General features: G+C 40.3%; 2 protein-coding genes across 6 annotated transcripts in view; one reads left to right on the forward strand and one right to left on the reverse strand.

The window, feature by feature from the left end:
* LOC121327836 (ubiquitin-associated domain-containing protein 2-like) overlaps positions 1 to 22410 on the forward strand; it is a 79607-nt gene that overhangs the window by 14696 nt on the left and 42501 nt on the right. The window lies entirely within an intron of this gene.
* Positions 6402 to 22200, reverse strand: LOC121327835 (G-protein coupled receptor 183-like). The gene is made up of 2 exons (XM_041272079.1): positions 21968 to 22200; positions 6402 to 9588 (listed from the first exon to the last, which is right to left on the reverse strand). The coding sequence occupies exon 2, from the start codon at positions 9584 to 9586 to the stop codon at positions 8408 to 8410; it is 1179 nt and encodes a 392-aa protein (XP_041128013.1). The 5' UTR covers positions 9587 to 9588; positions 21968 to 22200; the 3' UTR covers positions 6402 to 8407.

The raw sequence follows: 22410 nt of genomic DNA on the forward strand, positions 1-22410 counted from the left end.
TCAACTGGGAGCTTTTTTTATTGTAAAGTTTGCTGAGGAGTCTTTTGTAGTATCAGTGTTGTTTCTGTGTGTTTTTATCCTCCGCAAGGTGGGTCAAAATCTGCTTTAATAAAATCTTTATTAAGGTTCTTTACCTGGTTTACTTGCCCTGTCCTGGGTTGGAACCCTATCTTTCACCAGAGACACCTGCTCAATGGCTCCTCCAGTGCTGTGCACCTGTACAAGAAGATTTGAAGCACAAATACTCCCTCTACTGGTTTAAATGTGAAAGGAGCTTTTTTTCATACACGAACAAGTATGGCCTCATTGCTCATGTTTTGCTTGTAATTTGTTTTACTTTAAACATAACATATTATATAGGGTGCTGTGTTCTACAAGCTGATATCCAGTCCACTAAATCTACTGGTGGTTACTTACTGAAACTCAGATTGTATCTTACCCATGTAATATGGTTTATAATAATATAATATATTATATATATATATATATATATATATATATATATATATATATATATATATATATATAAAATCTAAGTCATAAAACTGTATGGTTAATTTTAATGTCACGTCATTTCTAACTGACAAAAACTGTGATATGAAGACATTTCAAATGGCTGTCAATTAATCATTTTCATCATTGTGGGTGGTGTGGTGGTTAGCGCTGCTGCCTCAAAGCTCCAGGGTCCTGGGTTTGATTCTGGCCTTGGGTCTGTCTGTGTGAAGTTTGCATGCTCTCCTTGCATTCATGTTTTTCTCCAGGTACTCCAGTTTCCTCCCACAGTCCAAAGACTTGCTGGTTAGGTGGATTGGCCTCTCTAAATTGCCCCTTAGTTGCCCTGTGATGAACTCACATCCCGTCCAGGGTGTAGTCCTGCCTTGCACCCTGTGTCTGCTGGGTTAGGCACCGGCTCACTGCCACCCTCTATAGGATGAAGCGGTTACAGGTAATGGATTTTCATCATTATTGTTCTTTCAGAGAAGCAGACATTTTTTTAAAAGGCAGGATTCGCTGAATACAGCAAGTGTCAAGGTACTGGGGCCTGTTTTATCCAGTGACAAACGGAATGAGATTTCAATCTCTCTGATCATTTAAAAAGAGGACATTTACACTGTCTTGGAACTGTTGAGTCACAAGTTTTTTTTGTTTTTTTTTAATAGCATCATCCTTAGGTAGTGGCTAGTGTAGAAGGTACCAAAGTTTATCATACATGCTTCTGCTTTCTTTAAAATTGAATACACAAATCAATGCAAATAAGTAAAAACTGAGATCCAATAAGAGAATTGCTACATTGCTACATACTGTTGTGTCAGGACGTTAGCACCACTGTTTCCTCTTCTCAAAGCTCTTTTTGATCTTTTTTTTTTTTTTTTTAAGCCCTCTGATTTCTGTAGCATTATAGTCTTGAATTATTTTTAAACTACCTCACAACATGTCCCATGATTGTTGGAAGATGTTGTACAGTATTTGGTAATACCTTGGGACTGACCCATAAAGACTGCTAAACTTTTAGCATGATATAACAACCCTGAAAACTATTTTAACACCAACTTTATAACTGTTTTCTTGTTTTTATTGTCTTTTTCTTATAGCTCAAATATAGTTTGTTTTGTTTCAGATTTTTTACTTGTGGGCCTTGGAGCTGATCTTAGACCTCTGTAACCCAGGCTAGGTTTTTAGATTTTCCCCAGGGGTGATATAGAGACCCACTTAACACCTAACCATTACTAGAGGCAATAAAAAAATAAAAAGTGAAATGAGTTAGCAAAAGGTTTAGAAAAATACAAGTTTATAACCTACTATACTATGATTACAATTGAAACAGTTAATTAAAAACCTCCATTAACCTGTTCAATCTTTTCCAGCTAATTCTCGATGTAACAATTGTGTTAATTAACCAGAAAAAGTTCAGTGCGGTATGTGATAAAAATATACATTGACAAGTTGCTGTCTTAATCCTATATTTTTTATAGATAAACTCCAAATTAACATGATTTTTTGACCTTCGCTGAGAGGCCACTAGTATTCGAGGAGACAGGCCTAGCATTTTTTATTATCTTGCCTATTATTTTTGCTTTGTTTTATTTTGAGTGCAAGAACAGATAAAATTACAAAAGCCATAGCTAGATGGCAGTGATGTGTAGCAACTCAAGCATTAGCTTTCTCATTTCTGATATTAGACATCTTCTAATAAGCCATTCAGTAAGAGAGATTTCACATGTTTTAATATTGTAGGTATGCAATATGAAAAAAAAAAAAACTCATGGAAACGTTTTTCAAATGAAGAATCCCAGTGAGGGGAGTTTGTTTGCCATTCCATCTCTGCTAGTACAACTGCTAATAAACAATTCTATACAACTGTATTCTATAATTCTCTGTCAAGTGGGATTCTGGGTATTGTATAAGAAAATGTACCCTTTGTGGCAGTAATTTTGACCATTTGAGGTAGTGACTCCATATTATCAGAGACTTTTTACTGTCCCCTTACCATATTATGGTGTTCTCAACTGTCCTTTTTATACTGTTATCAGTCTATGTTAAGATGCTTTCAGCTGGGTACAAGAGCTGTTCTTCAGTTGTTTGCCATAGGGTTTTGTCATCCAGAACATATTCATAGAAGTAAGAGCCAGCTACAAAGTGGTCTTCTTTTGGTTTCCTTTGTTTTTTCTGGATATACACAGCTGAGCACTGGATTAGTGCTGGTGCTTACTTTTATATAAGGCTCTGTCCTGTGAAACATACTCTATATCTGTGGAAACTAGAAATAAACATTTCCTGAACGTCTTGTCGAAGCACAATAACACAGACAGAAAAAAAAAAAAAACATTATATGTGTGTAGTTGCAGAACCACTCAGAGTAATTACAAAAATCACCCAAATCTGAGGGAACAGTAAAAAAAAAAACCAAACAAACAAAAAAAACAAAAACAAGAACATGTTATTTGAAGCTAGTTATTCTTCAATAATATTATTTCTGTTACTGTTGTTAAAAACATGAACCATTACTTTATGATACTGTCTTTGCAGTTTGTAAACAGCTACTTTCCATGATTCCTTCAAACGTTATGTTAAAAATTACTGTTTCACTGCCACATTGTTTTAACATAACCATTTTACCTAATGTTTACAAATCATTCCATCAGAAATGCCATTCTCTTTACATTAATTATACTCCAATGAAACCACAGTACAGTGGCTTGCGAAAGTATTGACCCCCCTTGGCATTTTTCCTATTTTGTTGCCTTACAACCTGGAATTAAAATTGATTTTTATTTGGATTTCATGTAATGGACATACACAAAATAGTCCAAATTGGTGAAGTGAAATGAAAAAAATAACTTGTTTCAAAAAATTCAAAAAAATAAATAATGGAAAAGTGGTGCGTGCATATGTATTCACCCCCTTTGCTATTAAGCCTCTAAATAAGATCTGGTGCAACCAATTACCTTCAGAAGTCACATAATTAGTTAAATAAAGTCCACCTGTGTGCAATCTAAGTGTCACATGATCTCAGTATATATACACCTGTTCTGAAAGGCCCCAGAGTCTGCAACACCACTAAGCAAGGGGCACCACCAAGCAAGCGGCACCATGAAGACCAAGGAGCTCTCCAAACAGGTCAGGGACAAACTTGTGGAGAAGTACAGATCAGGGTTGGGTTATAAAAAAATATCTGAAACTTTAAACATCCCACGGAGCACCATTAAAGCCATTATTAAAAAAATGGAAAGAATATCGCACCACAACAAACCTGGCAAGAGAGGGCCGCCCACCAAAACTCACGGACCAGGTAAGGAGCGCATTAATCAGAGAGGCAACAAAGAGACCAAAGATAACCCTGAAGGAGCTGCAAAGCTCCACAGCGGAGTTTGGAGTATCTGTCCATAGGACCACTTTAAGCCGTACACTCCACAGAGCTGGGCTTTACGGAAGAGTGGCCAGAAAAAAGCCATTGCTTAAAGAAAAAAAATAAGCAAACACGTTTGGTGTTCGCCAAAGGCATGTGGGAGACTCCCCAAACATATGGAAGAAGGTACTCTGGTCAGATGAGACTAAAATTGAGCTTTTTGGCCATCAAGGAAAACGCTATGTCTGGCGCAAACCCAACACCTCTCATCACCCCGAGAACACCATCCCCACAGTGAAGCATAGTGGTGGCAGCATCATACTGTGGGGGTGTTTTTCATTGGCAGGGACTGGGAAACTGGTCAGAATTGAAGGAATGATGGATGGCGCTAAATACAGGGAAATTCTTGAGGGAAACCTGTTTCACTCTTCCAGAGATTTGAGACTGGGGCGGAGGTTCACCTTCCAGCAGGACAATGACCCTAAGCATGCTGCTAAAGCAACACTCGAGTGGTTTAAGGGGAAACATTTAAATGTCTTGGAATGGCCTAGTCAAAGCCCACACCTCAATCCAATTGAGAATCTGTGGTATGACTTAAAGATTGCTGTACATCAGCGGAACCCATCCAACTTGAAGGAACTGGAGCAGTTTTGCCTTGAGAAATGGGCAAAAATCCCAGTGGCTAGATGTGCCAAGCTTATAGATACATATCCCAAGAGACTTGCAGCTGTAATTGCTGCAAAAGGTGGCTCTACAAAGTATTGACTTTGGGGGGGGGTGAATACTTATGCATGCTGAAGTTTTCAGTTTTTTTGTCTTATTTCTTGTTTGTTTCACAATAAAAAATATTTTGCATCTTCAAAGTGGTAGGCATGTTGTGTAAATCAAATGATACAAACCCACAAAAAATCAATTTTAATTCCAGGTTGTAAGGCAACAAAATAGGAAAAATGCCAAGGGGGGTCAATACTTTCGCAAGCCACTGTATCTTATTTGTTCAGAAAACCCCACATTTCTAATTTTATAACTGTTTCCTACTGTTTTATTTAGTGCCACTTTAATTCAACATCCCCCTCTGAAAAAAGTCCCTTTGCTAAATCTCTAAACCAGTAAGAAAAACTATCCAGGACACCTGCTGATATTGGTTACTTGATGTAGTTTTTCTGTTGTGATGTTGATATATGTCCAGTCATGTACAGTATTGAGTGCTACTGCATTGGTCTTTTGACCGGCATACTTTATAAATAGCTTTGAAAATATAAAGATCTTGTATTAGGCTTTAAAGTAAACATTAACTTTAATCACAACAACTTTTAGCAGTAAAATGATCTATTTTCTTTTTATTGGAATTAGATGTCTGTTTACTCATATTGAAACTTGTATAGGTTAGTATGTGAGTAAAGGTTATTTTTTCATGTTCTTAGCTTTATGATTCATTGGAGTTTTCTAATTCGTTATCTCTTGGAGTGATTAGCAAGATTATGCATGCTTTTTATGGTACAGTTTATGGAGCAGTGTTGTGTGAGATGCACTGTCGTTGTGGATTCTGACCCCTGCTGGTGAGAAAAGGTTAAAAGCTTGATGAGTGCTCCTGTAACAAGGTCTTTTGCACAGTGGTTTAGGTGCACACTTGGAGAGTGTGTGGTCACCAGCTTGCGCCAGTCTGTTTAGTTTACATTTATGGTTTAACAGAATGACTTACTCCCACCTCTTGTGCATGCACTCTGCCCCCTCTGTTAGTAACCATACACGTTGAATTACAAGTTGAAATACAGAATTTCCAGAACTATTACGCAATTACTAAAACTGGTCACTAGATGGGAAGTGTATGTCAACGTAAAGGAAACATAAGCCTGGTCTTGGAGCTGTAGTACCGTGAGCTTTTTGACAAAAATTCAGTTTTACTTGCTCACTTTTCCCTATAAAGTTCTTACTCCATACAGTACTGATGTAAAATGATCTGATCTACTACTTTTTTATGTAACTTGATCAAAAAAATCAATTTGTTTAGAGAGCTGGTGCCATAGCAGCATAATTACATATGAATAAGGCTGTGTTTTTTTCACGGTCATCACCAAGTCACATCTCTGTTATTTTAACATGTTTTTATTTTGTTTGATAAATCACTGTTGGTGAAAATAGAATGACTTTTAAAAAGTGGACATAACAAAAATGAAATATTCTCCACATTAAAACTGTTTTTCAGATAAACATTTAAATATTTCTGAACATTTGTTGTGTAATAATTCTAAAGAAAATGATTAATTTTGAATGTGGCAATATTTATTCTGCTTTAATGAATATCTATTTTCAGACTCTTAAATTCTGTGAAATAAGCAGTTATTTATTGTGAAACAGCCCTAATTATGAACTACTCTACAACTGTGTAAGCAGGTATGTGCCAGTATCTGTACTTAGACAGACCAGGAAAAAGCCTCTACTGACTATAAAATGGTGTTGTCCGAGATTAATTACCTACCTGCATTCTATCTACTATTAAAAAAAAAAAAAAAAAAAAAAAAAAAAAACAGTAGAAAGAGGAATGATCTTTGTTTACTGTGTAAAATGTATGTTAACATTTAGGAATTAACTCTTGTAATATTGACAGTAGATTTTACCACACCTAAACTGGCAGTGGTCCGGTGTTTCAGGTGCTGTGGATATTTTTACCTAGAATCAACAAGGACACCAATGCACTGCTTGATAATACTAACAGTAGCTTTAAATAGATGAGTGATCGTAAATAAAACAGGATTCTGAAATGAAAAGTGGCAGGCCTGAGAACTCCACAACTTAACAAAAGTTAGCTTCTACCATACCCTCCTTTTTTTTTTTTTTTAAATGTTGTTTGTCTCAGACCGAGCAAAACCCAATGGAAGGTCCCCCTGCATCAGTTGCTCCATTTTATAGACAGATTTCTAAGTACAGTAGTATATAGTTTCAGTGGTTTGAATTTGACCAGTGTGCAATTTCGGAAAACAAATCACTCCTATTGCAGGGGGACACACTGGAGATTTTGAAAAAAAAAAAAAAATTTTGAAGGGTTAAATTACATTTTACAGACATCCTAAACAAAGCTGATAGAAAAAAAAGCTTCTTGCAGCAAATCAGGGATCTCCTGGTAGCCATGGAAATGCCGACTCAAACACGAAGAACAGAAGATTCAAAGCAGCAAGGTTTTAGCTGTGTTTTTTAAATGTTATGTTTTCAACCTTTAACTGTGTCAACTCTGTGGTTTAAGCCAACACCACCTCACACCTCCAGTGTCATTTGCTTTTAATGATAACCATATTTCTGAGAATTGTATCTTGTGTTTCGTGTCTGACACAGGATGTAAAATGCAGTTTTTCTAGTTTTCCAGTTTGAACGACTTTTTTGTTAATACATATAACAGAGGAATTGCAGTGAACTGAAAACAGCACAGTATTGCACAACTTTTCACATAGTTTATACATTTTTTGCAGGGTAGAGCATGCAAAAAATGTGTAATTTATACAGTAAACTTTGAAAACAAGCAGCAAACTCTTTTAATGCAAATAATGTACATGCAGGTATAAAAAGGACAAACAATATATACAAAAGAAGTTACTATTAAGATTACATTACCGGTAGATTATCTTGAGGCTTTTCAGTAAATTACGTTTTACTGTGATGGTAGCAGCTAAAATATAGGTTTTACCTGGTTAAATTGTTGCTGAAGTTATAATAAAGTACTACGTTTGTAAACTCCAGTACTCTGATAGATGCAAACTGTACTGATGTGGCTGTTAAAGCACTAAAAGGTCAGTCTTTTGACGGTGCTCAATCTAACAGTTAGCTATTGTATATACATAAGACATGGCATTTTTTCTTAGAAACAAGTACAGCATTGACGGATAAATGTGTTCATTACAACACCCTTAATCTCAAGACACGTTTAAGGTGTTTTATGCAACTGGCTAACGTTCCTTATATGTGCTAAGGAAATACATAATTTTGTCATTTTTACTGAACACAGTTCATGTTTTGATAAAAAGTTACTGAATTAATTGACTTCCCGTTTTTAAAGCTAGAAGGAAAAAGGTGTTGCTGGTTCACATTCCCAACACCATTGTTGTTCAAGATTCAAGCAGAAATTAGAAACCCCTAAACTTGAATTATGTTTTGCTTATATATTTTTTAGCCAGCCTGTGTGAAAGGCTTTAATTTCAAGAATACTTTTAAACAAAGCTATAATTAGTCTTCCTAAAAATAAAAAAAAAAATAAAATACAGTGTATTTAATATTTATACAATGTAATTGTTACCCCCAAAAATGGAAAGACTAAACAATGCTTTTATAACTAGATATAAGCTTCACCACTGTACAACAAATGGAAAACATTCAATTTTATTTTATTGAGAGTTGGATGCATCTCTTGTAATAGCAAATATTTAGTGGCACATTACTCAGCAATCTCAGATTTTAATTGTAAAGCTGCCTGTGTGTAGTCAGGAGAAGGCAGATTGACACTGCTCACTGCTGGACATTTGTTTTTCTGGTTGAATTTTGCTTTCAGAAACGTTCTTGGGATTTCTCCTTTTAAGAAACACCTTGACCCTGAAACTCTGTGTTTGTAAAATCCTCCACAGTGGTATTTGTTTCTAACTTGCCACTGTTCTGGGACTTATTTTTATGACTATTTAATGTCACTAAAACTATTTTGTTATCGATTATTTCCCGTGTGGAGCCATCTGGAGAAGTCTTGACCACGCTGGAGAAGGAGGCACTGACCTGTCGTTTCAATATTTTCATGATTTTTCTCTTGTAGCCTTTGCAGGCAAAGAAGTAGATAAATGGGTCCATGCAGCTGTTGAAATTCATCAGACACACCGTGAAATGAAGGGACAGTTGAAAGGCATATTGTTCCGAACAACTGGGATCATAACTCAATTTTTTAATCATATGCTGCACAATGTCAATATGGTAGGGACTGAAGCATATTACAAACACAAGAGTCACAAAAAAGATGACGCGAGTGGCCTTTTTGTTCCTCCCAGATTTATCAGCAAATTGTTTTTGTTTTGTAGAGATTTGCAGTTTCCAACATAATCCAGAATAGCAAACCAAGATGGTTACCACTGGAATAACGTATCCTAGAAACACTGCACCCAGAAGCATATAAGGCAGGTTTGGTATTATTTCAAAGTTTGGGTATTCCATGCAGGTTATGTAACCCCCTTCGACTTCTTTGGAGAGAGACATTGTGAGTAATGGTAGTGTCTGAGCCAATACTATCAACCACACAAACATGCAGATGTATTTGACATTGTGAACTTTCCGGAACTGACTGAAGCGGAGAGGCAGTACCACAGCAATAAACCGGTCAACACTCAAGCAAGTCATGAAATTGACACCAGCATATGTGTTGATGTAGAATATCAGACTGGTAATCCTGCACAATGCATCCCCCATCACCCAGTGAAAGCCCATTGCATAGTACACTATGCGCAAAGGCAGAGACAAGGTGAAAAGAATATCGGAGATGACGAGATTGGTCGAATATAAGGTAGTAGAGTTCATTTTTTTTAAGTTGGGACGGATGACATGCAGAGCCAGTGCATTTCCAATTAACCCTATTATGAAAACGATGGAGTAATGCAGGGGTATCAGAATCCTTGCAATACTGCGATGCTGATACAGGTCACAGGTGTTGTTTATGGTGTTGTGGAGAGTACTTGATTCCATTTCCATGGACTCTGTAACACTGGTCTTTTCCATCTCTGTCAGAAACAAAAAGATAAATTGCAGGTTTTTATTTAATTGGATTTATTTTTACAATCCTCTAAGCTACAAAATCTAATATAATCTAAATCCAGAGGAAAAAACTTCAACTTGTCATATCAGTGATATCTGTGTTAATTTCCACGAAGTTAGACATGGCCGTGGTTTAATGCTTCCTTACCAAGCCAATTACAGCACCTTTTTTTAAAAGTCTAAATAATGTACAGTACTTAATTGTCACTAAGACTACCAATGGAAAAAAAAAGAGAACATTTTATATTAGTATTTTTCCTTTAAATGTAGTTTGTGTTACTGTGGCAGAGCAAAGCTCTGCCCTTTTAAATTGGCAGGGATGGGGTTAACTTCCCCTGCCTGCCTGGGTTTATTATGTTCAGGTGGCTGGGGTTGATTAGTTGATTAGGTTGATTAACGATCAATCAGCGCCCAGCCACCTGATATAAAAGGAGGCCTCAGCTTCTCATTTGAGAGAAGGGAGCTGAGGAAGCAGGTTGGTGTTTGTTTTGTGGTTTTTTGAATTTTCTAAATCCAGTGAAGGCATTGCCCAGCCTGGAAACTTTATTTTTGTGAGTTTTGTTTTTGCTTTATTTGTGTTTGAGTATCTGTTATTTTGCCCTTGTGCACTTTATTTTTGTTTATTTATAATAAAATAGTTATTTTTTGAACTGCAGTCTGTCTCTGGGCCTCTATCCACTCGCCAGCCTGCCACAGTTACATACGCTTTCCTCTTCATGCAATCCGTCATAAACACTTCACGTCAACTACAGTAATAACGTTATTGAATTGCTACTTTACCAAATACGCAGTTGATACACACAGAGAAAATTGTCTGTATAATTCGAAAAAGGACAAAAAAAGCAAGTTATTGTTACTTCCTTCAAGCAGTAGCACTTTTTTTAGTCACAGGATTTCCTGTAATATAAACATTTCCAGCAGATTTAATGCAGCTGTATTTTTACTTTTATATAGCCTGCTGTTCTGTTTAGAATTGCAAAGGTGTTTAGAATGTGTTTTGATTACTTAGTATTGTTTCTAAATGCTTGTTGCCATAAAAAATCTAAGTTTGCTGTATTGCTTCATTTTCACTTCTCTTGGCATCTTGGGGGCTTAAGTGTTCTTAATTAAATCTTTACCCAATCAAGTCAGGGTGTATTTTGCAATAGTGGCAAACCAACAAAATGTCGATCCGATGACAACAAACAAACAATCTCTAGATTCTCAAACTATTTCCAGTCACAAATTTTAGAGATGTTTTTATGTTTTGTTTTAAAGAAAACTATGGTGGGTTATTTCAACTTTGCAATTTAAATGAAAGGCACTTTCATTAGTGTGAGTGTCTTCATAGTAGCTTGGCTATATAAACCTTGCATGCTAAATGTGTTGTGACCATGACATTGACCTTCAGTTTCTTCTGTTTTTCTCTAATGTCTGGTTGTCACAAAGATGGCCGTAGTGGGTGACGTCAGACCAGAACCAGGAAATAAGCAACAGAGAGATGGAGTTTGGTGGAGCTGAGCGAATGCTTTCACTCAGCATTTAATAAATAAACAGAACAGAAAATAAAAAAGTTGTAACAAACAAAAATACAGGACACTGCACATTCGCCAAAACAAGAGACAAACAAAACAGACTATAACAGACAAACACGGTGAGCTGATTTACGATTATTATTACAGTTATTACCTCCATCTCCAATCCTGTTCTCACTGAAACTCACCGAAACACTCAACCCTGAGTGGGTGAAAACATGCAGCTTTTATGCAGCTGTACCGAGACTCGACTGCTAACACTATGTAACACAATTTTTGTTCCTGGTAAGTAAGTGTTATTTCCTAATTGCTTATGCCTCAAAAGTATAGAAAATGGCTATTATTCCCCACAAACTTTGCTTTTGTGACCAGGACAGTGATATTTCAAAATATCACTATTTCCAATGGGAAAACAGGCAAATGTGTGTCTTTTCGTTCACATAAAGTCAGAAAAAAACAACATTTGAATCCAAATGAACATGTATTTATACTAAAATTAATACAAAAATGACTACAAAAGATTTAAAGTGAGTAGTTTTTCGAGATTTACGATTATACTATAGATACAGTATAATCGTAAATCTCGAAAAACTACTCACTTCTAAATCTTTTGTAGTTTTTTTTTTCAAAAGAAATTTGTTACACGGTGTAATCAATCATTCAATTGGAGTCGCGGTACAACTTCACGTGAATTAATAGTGCAATTCCACGTGCTCGCATATTATTACTTTTTACTTACACGTGAAGTGCTGTGCAATCCTCGTGCTTAAATACAAATATACATTTTAAACACTTGTGTTACACAGATCCGTTTATATCCCGTGTACCAATGACTATACACCAACATTAAAACACAACACATAACACAAAATATACACAGGGGAAGGCACTTTGCCACACTGGTACATAGCTGTATTCTTTTTTTTTTTTTTAGTTCTGTTACTGGTGTTGTTAAGTTGAAATGAACCTTTTTAATTAACTTCATGTTTGCAAGCCATTCAATCCAATATCGCATACACCTTAAGCCCATGAAACACCAAGACACTTTCTGGCAGCTTTTTCTTGCAACAGGAAGCAACTTGTTGATGGGGAAGTTCTTAAGCAGTTTTCACCATGTGAATAGTTAGTGTTACAAATTCTAAAGTCTCGATTTGAGCTGCTTAGAGAAAACTGCTTGAAAATATCTCCACAACAAGTTGCAAGAAAAAGTGGCCAGAGAGTTGCCTTGTGTTCCATCAACTTGCTACCGTTTATGCTTTGTTTTTGCTCACAAATACTCCCATTTCTAGTATAATCACCGAAAGAAATGGCAGAACAACAGGAAACGTCACAATCCTCGTTTTCCAGTTGTTTTTTTTATGGTCCCTAAGCAAGCAGCTTTGGCCAAGCTAAGCTGTCGTCTGCTTGATGTCACGGGCAGCAGCTCTAAGTCCCCTTGTTCTTAGTTCTATGTATATAGCTAAGAGATTCATGCCCCTGTGATTTGTTTAATAGTGTTTTTGTTGTTTTGTATTTTTTTATATTTTTATTTACAGTACCAATAAAAATGCATGCAGCTTGTGCACATGCCTAGGGTCACCATGTTAGTAGTCTTGATTCCATCCATAGTCATTGTAGAAGTTTATAAGACTATGAAGAACACAGTTTTGAATGTGCTTAGGGAGATTCTGGAGAACAGACTTCCCAGAAGGAAATTAATCCAGTTATAATAGAGGAACAGACATAATGTATATCCCTCGCCCAGAACAATTTAAATTCATTTTAGTCTTGTCCCATTGAACCAGTGCAGTCCTTCATGATGGCCTGATAACCAATTGGCATATGACAAGGGTCTACTATTTTGTCAAACCTCAATAAATGGGTCATGCTTAACGGTCAAATCGCCAAAATGCAGAAGATAACTGAAAACCACAGCCTTCCTGTCACTGCTAGTCATGCAACACCAGACATCTAGTGGCCCCAGTCTGCAACTAATAGACTTAACTGTGATGATTTTAGACCTCTTACTATGATATTCAGGGTTCTCAACAGGAATTTTTCACAGCATGGTTGTGGGAGGAGTGGGGGCAGGGAAAGAAACAGAGATCTTTGCAACCCCCTGCAGGCAAGGCACATGCTTATACTTTGTGGAGGTATTGTTAGCATATCTAGTATGTCTATATCTTTGTCAGTAGGCAGAGTCTGCGATAACATACTCCCAATCGTAGCCTACTGCAAAGTAGTAGTTTCTGTATGTGAGTTGTATTGTATTATTTGTAGTTAAAATAATATAGGCTACTTATTGATTACTAAAAAAAAGCTATACTAATAATGTGCATCAAATCACATTTTAAATATTCTAATAAACTTTACTGTGAGCATGTGATTGTGGAGTTTAATATTTGTTGTCGTCGTTCCGATGTGTTGTTCCACTATTAAAAGTCGCAACTTACACTTACAATAATAAATGGAAAACCCGTTTGTCACTGTTGTTCCATAGTTAAGGAATATATAACATAAATGTTTTTTCCACTTACCACAAGTAAAACTGGACATGTACTGTGTCCCACACTTTTATATTTTAAAATCTACGTAGTATATGAAAATCTATCTATGGGAAACTGAAGTCATGCATACAAAAGGATTATTGTAAAATTGTGGAACTTTGGATTTTTTTTCTAAAGACCTTGAAATAAAAAAGATTTTATTATTTATTTAACCCAGCTTTTATGCTATTGTCACTACAAGCGAAACGTTTCCCCTTGTGGCTTAAATATTTTTCACCAAGTTCACCACGGTGGCAAAGGCTTTGAAAAATGTACTTATGTAAGACTGCCAGCGCATTCAACGTGTGCTGGTAGAGGAGTCAATACAGACTGTTTAGTTTGATTTCATTTTACCCAAATGAAAGCACTTTTGATCACGTAACATATGAATGCCACAAACATGTTGTGTTTGACGGGAGGATAGAGGCTCTAATAGAAATAACGTTAGGTTATTACCATAACCCTGGTTCCCTGAAAAGAGAATGACAACCATTACCGAATGGGAAGAGCCTCTCTGACTGTCAGTCACTGAGCAAATATACAAAAGCTGCCCTATCATGGCCCTGCTGTGAGGGGGAAGTCCCGCCCACCTCCTGCTGAAGAGGGACGTCCTCACAGTAGCACATCGCCATTTTCTTTCGAAAACATAGGTCAGCTAGCGGCACAACCTCAAAGGGTAATGGTTGTCATTCTCTTTTCAGAGAACCAGGGTTATGGAAATAACCTAACGTTCCCTTTCAATTCGAATGACAACCATTACCGAATGGGAAAGCTGTCGTGGCTCCAGATTAGAAACCAACAGAGCCCACATGATGCCTAAGGGCATGCCGCCTGCAAAACTCTAGAGCCCAGAGAGGGTATCGTTCGGTTTGTCACATCAAGGCAGTAAAAACGCACAAATGTCTGACTAGCTGTCCATGTAGCAGCATTACATAAGTCATCTAAGGAGGTGCCATGAAGGAAAGCCCACAAAGTTGCCTGGTCTCTGGCAGAATGGGCCATAATGTTCCCCGGTAACGGTGAGTCCGTCTGTTCATACGCCAAGTGTATTGCATCTGTCACCCAGTGCGCTAGACGTTGCTTCGATAGGGCCTGACCTCTAGAGTGGGACCTATAGCAGACAAACACCTGGTTGGAACTGGGCATAGTGTGTGTTGTCTACGGTCCTACTCTGACTCGTGCGGGGAAGGTCTGAAAGTTTCCAAAACCACTGATTGGTTAATATGGAATGAGGATACCACCTTTGCCAAAAAGGATGGATTTGTTCTTAATGTTACCCACGAGTCACTTCCAGTGAAAGCCATACATGTGTCATCGATGGACAACGCATGAAGCTCACTTACTCGTCTGGCAGATGTTATGGCTATTAAAAATGCCACTTTCAATGAAACAGGGCGCAGTTCTGCTGACGCCATGGGCTCAAATGGGGGACCCATAAGGGCCCGCAGTACCAGTTCTAGATCCCATTTGGGGACCATACTTTTCATGGGAGGACGAAGCCTAGGATCCCCTTTTAAGAAATTGTACTGCCAGGAAATGTGCCCCAGGGGACACAGTCAATTTTGTTATGTCACTCTGATATTACTGTCAGGTATACTTTCAAAGTGGTTGCTGATTTCCCTGCATCAAACAAGTGTTGTAAGAAGGTTAATATTGTCTCAATCGGGCAAGTCACTGGATCATGACCATCGGCAAGGCACCAGTCTTGGAAAACTTTCCATTTATATGAGTACTGGGCTGTAGTGCTCGGTGCCCTAGCAGACTTTAGTGTTTCTACTAATGCGTCTGGCAAACATTGTCTGAATAGATGGCTCTGTTCAACAGCCAGACCCAGAGTTGGAGCTGGGCTGGGTTTCGGGTGCCATAATAGCCCCTCCGCTTGGCTCAGGAGGTCCTTGCGCAGCGGGATTTGCCACGGCTGATCCGACATGTCGGAGAGGGGCGTTTTCGGCCATCTGGGTGCAACCAGGAGAACCTGTGCTCTCTCCACCCTGATCCTCTCTAGTGTCAGGGGTATTAATGGTAGTGGAGGGAACACATACAAGAGCCCCTGTGGCCAGGGGTGAGCTAGTGTGTCTACTCCCAGGGGGCCCCCTGTCTGTCCATGGAGAACCATAGGGGGCAATGAGTGGACTCGGCTGTGGCAAAGTGGTCGACTCTTGCCGGTCGAATCCTCTCCTAAATCTGTTTCACCACTTGAGGATGCAGCCTCCACTCCGAACTGTCTGATACTCCTCTGGACAGGGGGTCTGCTGCCATGTTGTCCACACCGGGGAGGTGAACTGCTCTGATGGAGCGCAAGTTTCTGTGCGTCCAGGACAGGAGTCTGTGAGCTGTGTGGTGAAGGCCTGGTGAGCGCAGGCCGCCTTGGTGATTTATGTAGGCTACCACTGTGGTACTGTCCGTCCGAACAAGCACATGTTTGTGTGCTAATTGCTGGCGAAAGTGTAATAACGCCAGGCTCACTGCTTGCAGCTTTTGCGCATTTATGTACGCTTGCTGCCAGTGTCCCTTCCATTGACCTCTTATTCCTCCCCAGCCCAGACTGGAGGCATCTGTAGTGATCACTTCCCTTCTGTAAGGGGATCTGAGGGGAGATCCGAGGCGCAGATTGTCGGGACAGAGCCACCACTCCAGTGACTTCCGACATTGTCTGGACACTCGCACCAGCCGGAACCGGGTGCACCTTGAGCGTATTTACCCAGACCTGAAGCGGGCGCATTCTCAGCAGCCCTAGTTGAAGGATTCTCGAGGCTGCTGCCATCAGCCCCAACAACCTTTGATATAGTTTGACCCGTCCTCTCTGAATAGGGGGAGTGTGGTCTCCAACGACCGAATCCTATCTTCCAACAGTGAGGCAAGCATGCTCACAGAATTCAGTTTCATCCCCAAGAACACTGTGGACTGAGACGGTACGAAGTTGCTCTTCTGTTGATGTGTTGAGAGCCCTAACATCGCCACATGATCTATGACCTATTTTGTGTGCGCCTCTGTGCGTGCTTTTGACTGAGCGCAAACCAACCAATCGTCCAGGTAATTTAGGATCCGAATACCCCGCAGCCTGAGTGGAGCCAGTGCTGCATCCATGCACTTTGAAAATGTTCGGGGTGCCAGCGAGAGGCCAAATGGCAGCATGCAGAATTCGTATGCGTTGCCTTGAAAGGCGAAGCTCAGGTATTTTCTTGCAGGTCGATCGATGTGAACCAGTCACCCGGTTGGACGGACTGGAGGATACGCTGTGCTGTCGACATGTTGAACTTCCTCTGTTTTGAGGAACAAGTTGAGGACCCTGAGGTCCATAATTGGTCTGAAACCGCCGTCCCTTTTGGGCACCAGGAAGTACCTGGAGTAAAAGCCACTGAGGGCATCGCTTGGAGTTACCAAGCGTACAGCATTCTTCATTTGAAGATTGGCGCTCTCCTGTTGAAGGAGTGTCACTCTTGCTGGTTCGACGGTGGTGAGGAGCACACCCTTGAAGGGTGGCGGACCTATGCGGAATTGTAGAGTGTATCCATGTCTCATAGTCAATAGCACCCAGGAGTCCTGGCTGCAGCCTTGTCATGGGTCATTGCCGTTGGTCAGTGCGGTTGTGGGGGGGTTTGATGGCAACCTGTGCTCCTCAGGGGCAGTCTTCCTTGGGCTTGGGAGGGGGTGGGTCTTTCTTAGGCCCCGGCCTTGGTCTCCAACCGGAGAAACGGTTACCCTTGGCCTGCGGACCAAATCCAGGAAGTCCTGGCATAAGGGGAGGCTGTGCTGTGGATGCCCTCTCTGCTGGAGGAAGCGGTTCGCCTTTCCCTCCTATTCTGCCAGCCAAGGGATGTCCGTGGCTGCAGCCGCCCGCTGCATTAGTGCCCGGAACTCCTCCCTCTGGGACACGTGTGGCAAGGGCGGCAGGGTGCTCCCCACTGTGGTCTGCCCGACAGAGGTGGCTGGGTCCAACATGTCCGACCTGGACACAGTGAGGCACAGCTCGTCTGGGCTAGGTGGTCTCGGCAGAGGGGACTGGAAAAGAGACTGTGAGGGTTGGGGCTGCCCGGTGGTAGGGGGCAGCCTGCCCTGGGATTTTAATAGGTTCTCCAGCATAATTTGCTGAGCCCTCACAGAGTCCGCCAGCTCGGCGAAGCGCCGCTTGGCCCAGCTTGGGCGCCTCTGAGGCGACAGCGATGGAAAATGTCTGCGCTTGTGTGGTTAAGGGGAGCGGTGTCTGTGTGGCGATCTTCTGTCTCCTGGGGAAGGGGAGCGGTACCTGTGCGGCGACCGTCTGTCCTCTGGTGAGCGTCCCCTTGAGTGGTACCGCCTGGGCGGTGACCCTCTTGCCTCCCCTGAGAGCTGCCTGCGCCTCTGTACAGGTGGTGGAGAAGGGGAGGGTGACCCAGTTGTGCGGGAGAGTTCCCTGGTCACTGTAGCAGGGGGGGTCCTGGATAACCTCTGCGGAGGCTCTTGGACTACCAATCTCATTCTCCCATGACTTGAGGAGAGAGACTCTGCTGGGGATATGGCTGTTCTCCTTGAACTTCCGACAGGGAGAGCAGTCCAGCTCACCTGCCAGTGCCTTGGCCTCGTGTTCTGGCCCGAGGCACCTGGCAAAGGATCTGTGTTCATACTGCCTGGGCAGCTTGGCTGAACATCGGTCACACTGGTGGAAGCCCGCTGATCCAGTTGACTGCACCGACATGTTTGCAGTTGTTGTTGTTGTTGTTGTTGTTGTTGTTGTTGTTGTTGTTGTTTATCCAAACTTCTGTGTTGAATGAGCAACCTGCAGATGCGTTTTTTTTTTTTTTTTTTTTTTTAAACGATTCACCGGTGCCGAATCAGTCAGTGCCGGGATCGGCATCGAGGCGAGCACTGTCGGTGCCGAGAGATCGATGCAGACGTGTAGCGCAGTCGGTGCCGGGCTGTAGACTACCTCGAAGCTATTCACAGGTGCCGAATCATTCGGTGTCGGGATTTGCGTCGAGAGAACGCGCTGTCGGTGCCAAACAGTCGGTGCCGGGTGGACCTGTTCCAAGGCCAACGCCGATGGTAGGCATGGTTGGGGCTGAGCTGTAGGCGGCGCCGAAGATGTTCACATCGGCTCTGGGTCAACTGGGGCCGGGTGGGCTCTGTTTCTCTCAGCCTCGCAAGTCGGCGGGAAACCACTGTCGGTGCCGAAGTAAGCAGCTGATTCAATCTCCGTAGTCGCCGAGGGCAAGCACAGCCGCACTAGGATAGCCGGAGGCTTGACAGTGGCGATAGGCCAGAGCTGTTTTTTTTTTCAGTTCGCTGACCGATTAAATTGGCGCCAATCCCTGAAGAGGGGTCAAAACCAGCTCTAGCCAGAAAACTGACGTGGGACTATAGCGAGAGCAGTGTTACGAACGCTCGAAAGCGTGATACCATGGTTTTATAATTTATTTGGAGCATAAAATAAACCAGCCAAATTCGGACGCAAACGCAGAAGCAATTTACGACCTGTCTGAGAGATATGAGAGAGAAAATGGCGGGTGGGACTTCCCCCTCACAGCAGGGCCCTGATAGGGCAGCTTTTGTATATTTGCTCAGAGATTGACAGTCAGAGAGGTTCTTCCCTTTCGGTAATGGGTGTCATTCGAATTGAAAGTGAATCACCGGATTGCGCTGCTTGTAAAAAAAAACAAACAAACAAACATGCCATCCAATGAAAGAAAATGCTATCAAATAAATTGTAGAGACCAATTACCAGAATCCTGTTCCAAAAGATGCAGCCCAAGGAATACCAGTCACCCATGTACACACAGCTAAAATATGACCGTGATATTACTCAAGGGGAGGTGAAGCGGTCATGGTTTCAGACATACACTCTGGTCCTGAAAGAACATTTTCACAGATGGCAAGCACATATCACAGCTTTTTGTGGATTCGAAGGAGGAATATTTTAGTAAAATAATAAACACATTTGTTATTATAAAAAGAATGATTGTTTTCACTATGATTTTTTGAGTTTTTATGTGAAAGTACAGTACAGGGTAGTTGACATTGTGTTTAGAGTGCATAAAACCACAGTTTATTGCTGTATTTATAAGTTTGTCAACTCCCTTGTTCTGAGGCACTGCAATACGTACATAGCTATGCCAGATATAACTGAAGCAAAAAGAGTTGCTCTGCGGGACCGTCACTCTTCTCCCGAACGGCACCTCCCTGCTCATTCCTGCAGGTAGGACTGTTTCAATCTGTGGGACTGCGCTCTATTCTTATTTCAACCACTTGTTGGTACACATGCTTGTTATGCTATTTCGGGTGATCGAGCTGGCTCAACACATCCAAGTCACTAACTATACTTATTAATGCCCAGGTTTCCTCCTCGCTACAGCAATTTTGAGTGGTGGGTGGACACGCGTTGCCTTTGGACATAACTGGGATCAAAAGCAAGGGAATTCAGTTACAGACATTTAGTAAGCAGCTCACTTGCTCTTCGTGTTTAACTTTAGCATAGTTTTTACAGCAAGGGTATTCTCAAACAGCTGCTTTAATACTATAACAAGGGCATAACGCAGTTCATGGCAAGTGGGTTTAAACAGAACTGTAAACCCGCAAGAGATAATAGAGATAAAAAAAACAAAACAATAATAACAAAAAGCTGCCCGCATTATCATTAAGGTGAACTACACCACTGCTAATCGTAAAACTGCCCATCAGCCAGTACTTTCTGCCGCCTTGGAATCCACAGTAACAACTGACCTGCTCCATTGCAGTATTTCTAGATCGTTTTCGATTACGTCTTAAATCACCTAGCAACCGTTCTTAAGAGGTGCTGGTGGATCATGTTGGTGGGCTTGTGTGAATTTTACCGATACACATCATTGAACAATGTCAGAAACGGCAGCATTTTCTCGCTATTTTAGGAAAAGTGGTGGATCGTCTAAGAAAAGATACAGTGAAAAGGTACATCCAATTGGTAATCAAGATCCGTGTGCTATTTCTGAGCAAAGATGGAGCCAGGACGTGCAATTATTGCCGAGCGTTTGTTTTCCGAACAAATTATATGGTTAGTACACCTATCCCAGACACCCTCGAAGATTTGAGATGCCACAAAGGACTGGAATTATACAAGCAGTTTATCTGTGGATGGGTAATAAGAGAGGTGAACACGTTCATCATGAACAACCTTTGTGTCATTAGAACTTTTACCTGTGTTTTTTTCTATTGTTATCTTATTTATGATACCATGTTACATTTACACAAAAATTAAAAAAAGACCCAAACACTAATAAAACAAATAGCAAGTTTACAAATGTTTACAAATGAAACCAATAATTATATATAAAAGGAAACGTTGTCTCGTCCATGCCTACTGCAATAGCCAATGACTACAATAGTGTTCACCATTTTTTTCATAAAAGCAAAGGTCAAAAACCGCTTTAAGTGAATCAGAGATACGGCTTGCCTGCCCACCAGCTCGAGACACGCGATAAGGATCTCGTGACTTGAATCGTCATTCGAAAACTCTGTAGTGATGTCTCAAGGATAAACAAGCTCATTAACATTTAAACATGAAATGCGGGTTTCCATGCGAAACTAGGCATCGATTTTCCCGTGTGTTTCGTCATTTACACGAGTAAATGAGATTCACCCTATCCCTCTCTCGGGCCATTTTTTTCGGCGATAAATCTGATTTACACTAGTAATTCTCACATGTGTAAATTGCCCCGCATGGAAACCCCGTGATTCTCATATCAAACTAGTGAAAGTTGAAAAATGTTATCAGTTTTATCCCCCAGCTGAGTTTAGATGTAAGAATAAAAATATAAGTTAATAAATATTGTGCCACAATTCATACAACGTGAGATGCATAACATTTGATGTATTATACAGTATGTACAGGTCAGCAGTGCTGAAAGAGTTGAAATAGACCCTGATATATTCAAACTATCAAAAATAAGGGTACGCAATACTATCTATTCATTTCTTAGATAGATTTTTTTCTTTTGAAATACTTACCAGCATATAAAAAGCATTGAAATACTGGGTCAAATATTTGGCTCAAATTTTTAGTTGTTTTTTTTTAATGCAATTTGAAAAGTGTTAATTCCAAAATAAAAACACAGACGGAAATAAAGTTTTTTTTTTTTCCTAAGCACAATTTTGTGAAGATAACTTTTTCATAAAGATGTCAATATTGTGAGAATAGCACACCTAATCAAAACATGTATCCCAACCTTTGAAGGCTTGCAGAGTAGTTAGTCATAAAGTCAGTAAACACACCATGTGGTTCACTGCTCCAACATTTTCTCAAAAACATGTATTGTATATACATAGTATTGATCATTTTAGCTATAAACAGTACTTACCAAATATAACTGTCGGATAATTCTTCTTTCTGTGCTCAGTCTGGGTTTTGATGACTAGTTAGCTGCACCCTCAATACACAACAGTCCAGGATCTTTCCTGTTCTCAAAACTCATTACCGGCGCACATTTCTTAAGTGAAAATAGAGAAGTATGATTCGGTTGCCATTTCCTGTGCTTGTGCACCAACCCTTAAAGATTTTTTTTTTTTTTAATAATGTTTCTGTTACCTTGATGGGAAGTGAAAATTTCCCTGTCTGCATGCAACACATTTGACTGTAGTTATTAATTGTCACTTTTTTTACCATACATCTCGAGTTTCCTGCCGTACTGGTATCTTTGTATATAAGACATGTTTTAAACTAAAATTATTCGTTTCAATGTAAAAAAAAAAAAAAAAAACAACACTTAAATATGTGTGCAAAAATGTAAGTAATGTGATATCA

This window comes from Polyodon spathula, chromosome 15 (assembly GCF_017654505.1).
Source record: "Polyodon spathula isolate WHYD16114869_AA chromosome 15, ASM1765450v1, whole genome shotgun sequence".
Taxonomy (NCBI): domain Eukaryota; kingdom Metazoa; phylum Chordata; class Actinopteri; order Acipenseriformes; family Polyodontidae; genus Polyodon; species Polyodon spathula.

What these genes read in the sequence shown, in the direction of transcription:
- LOC121327835 (XM_041272079.1), bottom strand. Translation starts at nt 9,586, where the DNA reads ATGGAAAAGACCAGTGTTACAGAGTCCATGGAAATGGAATCAAGTACT.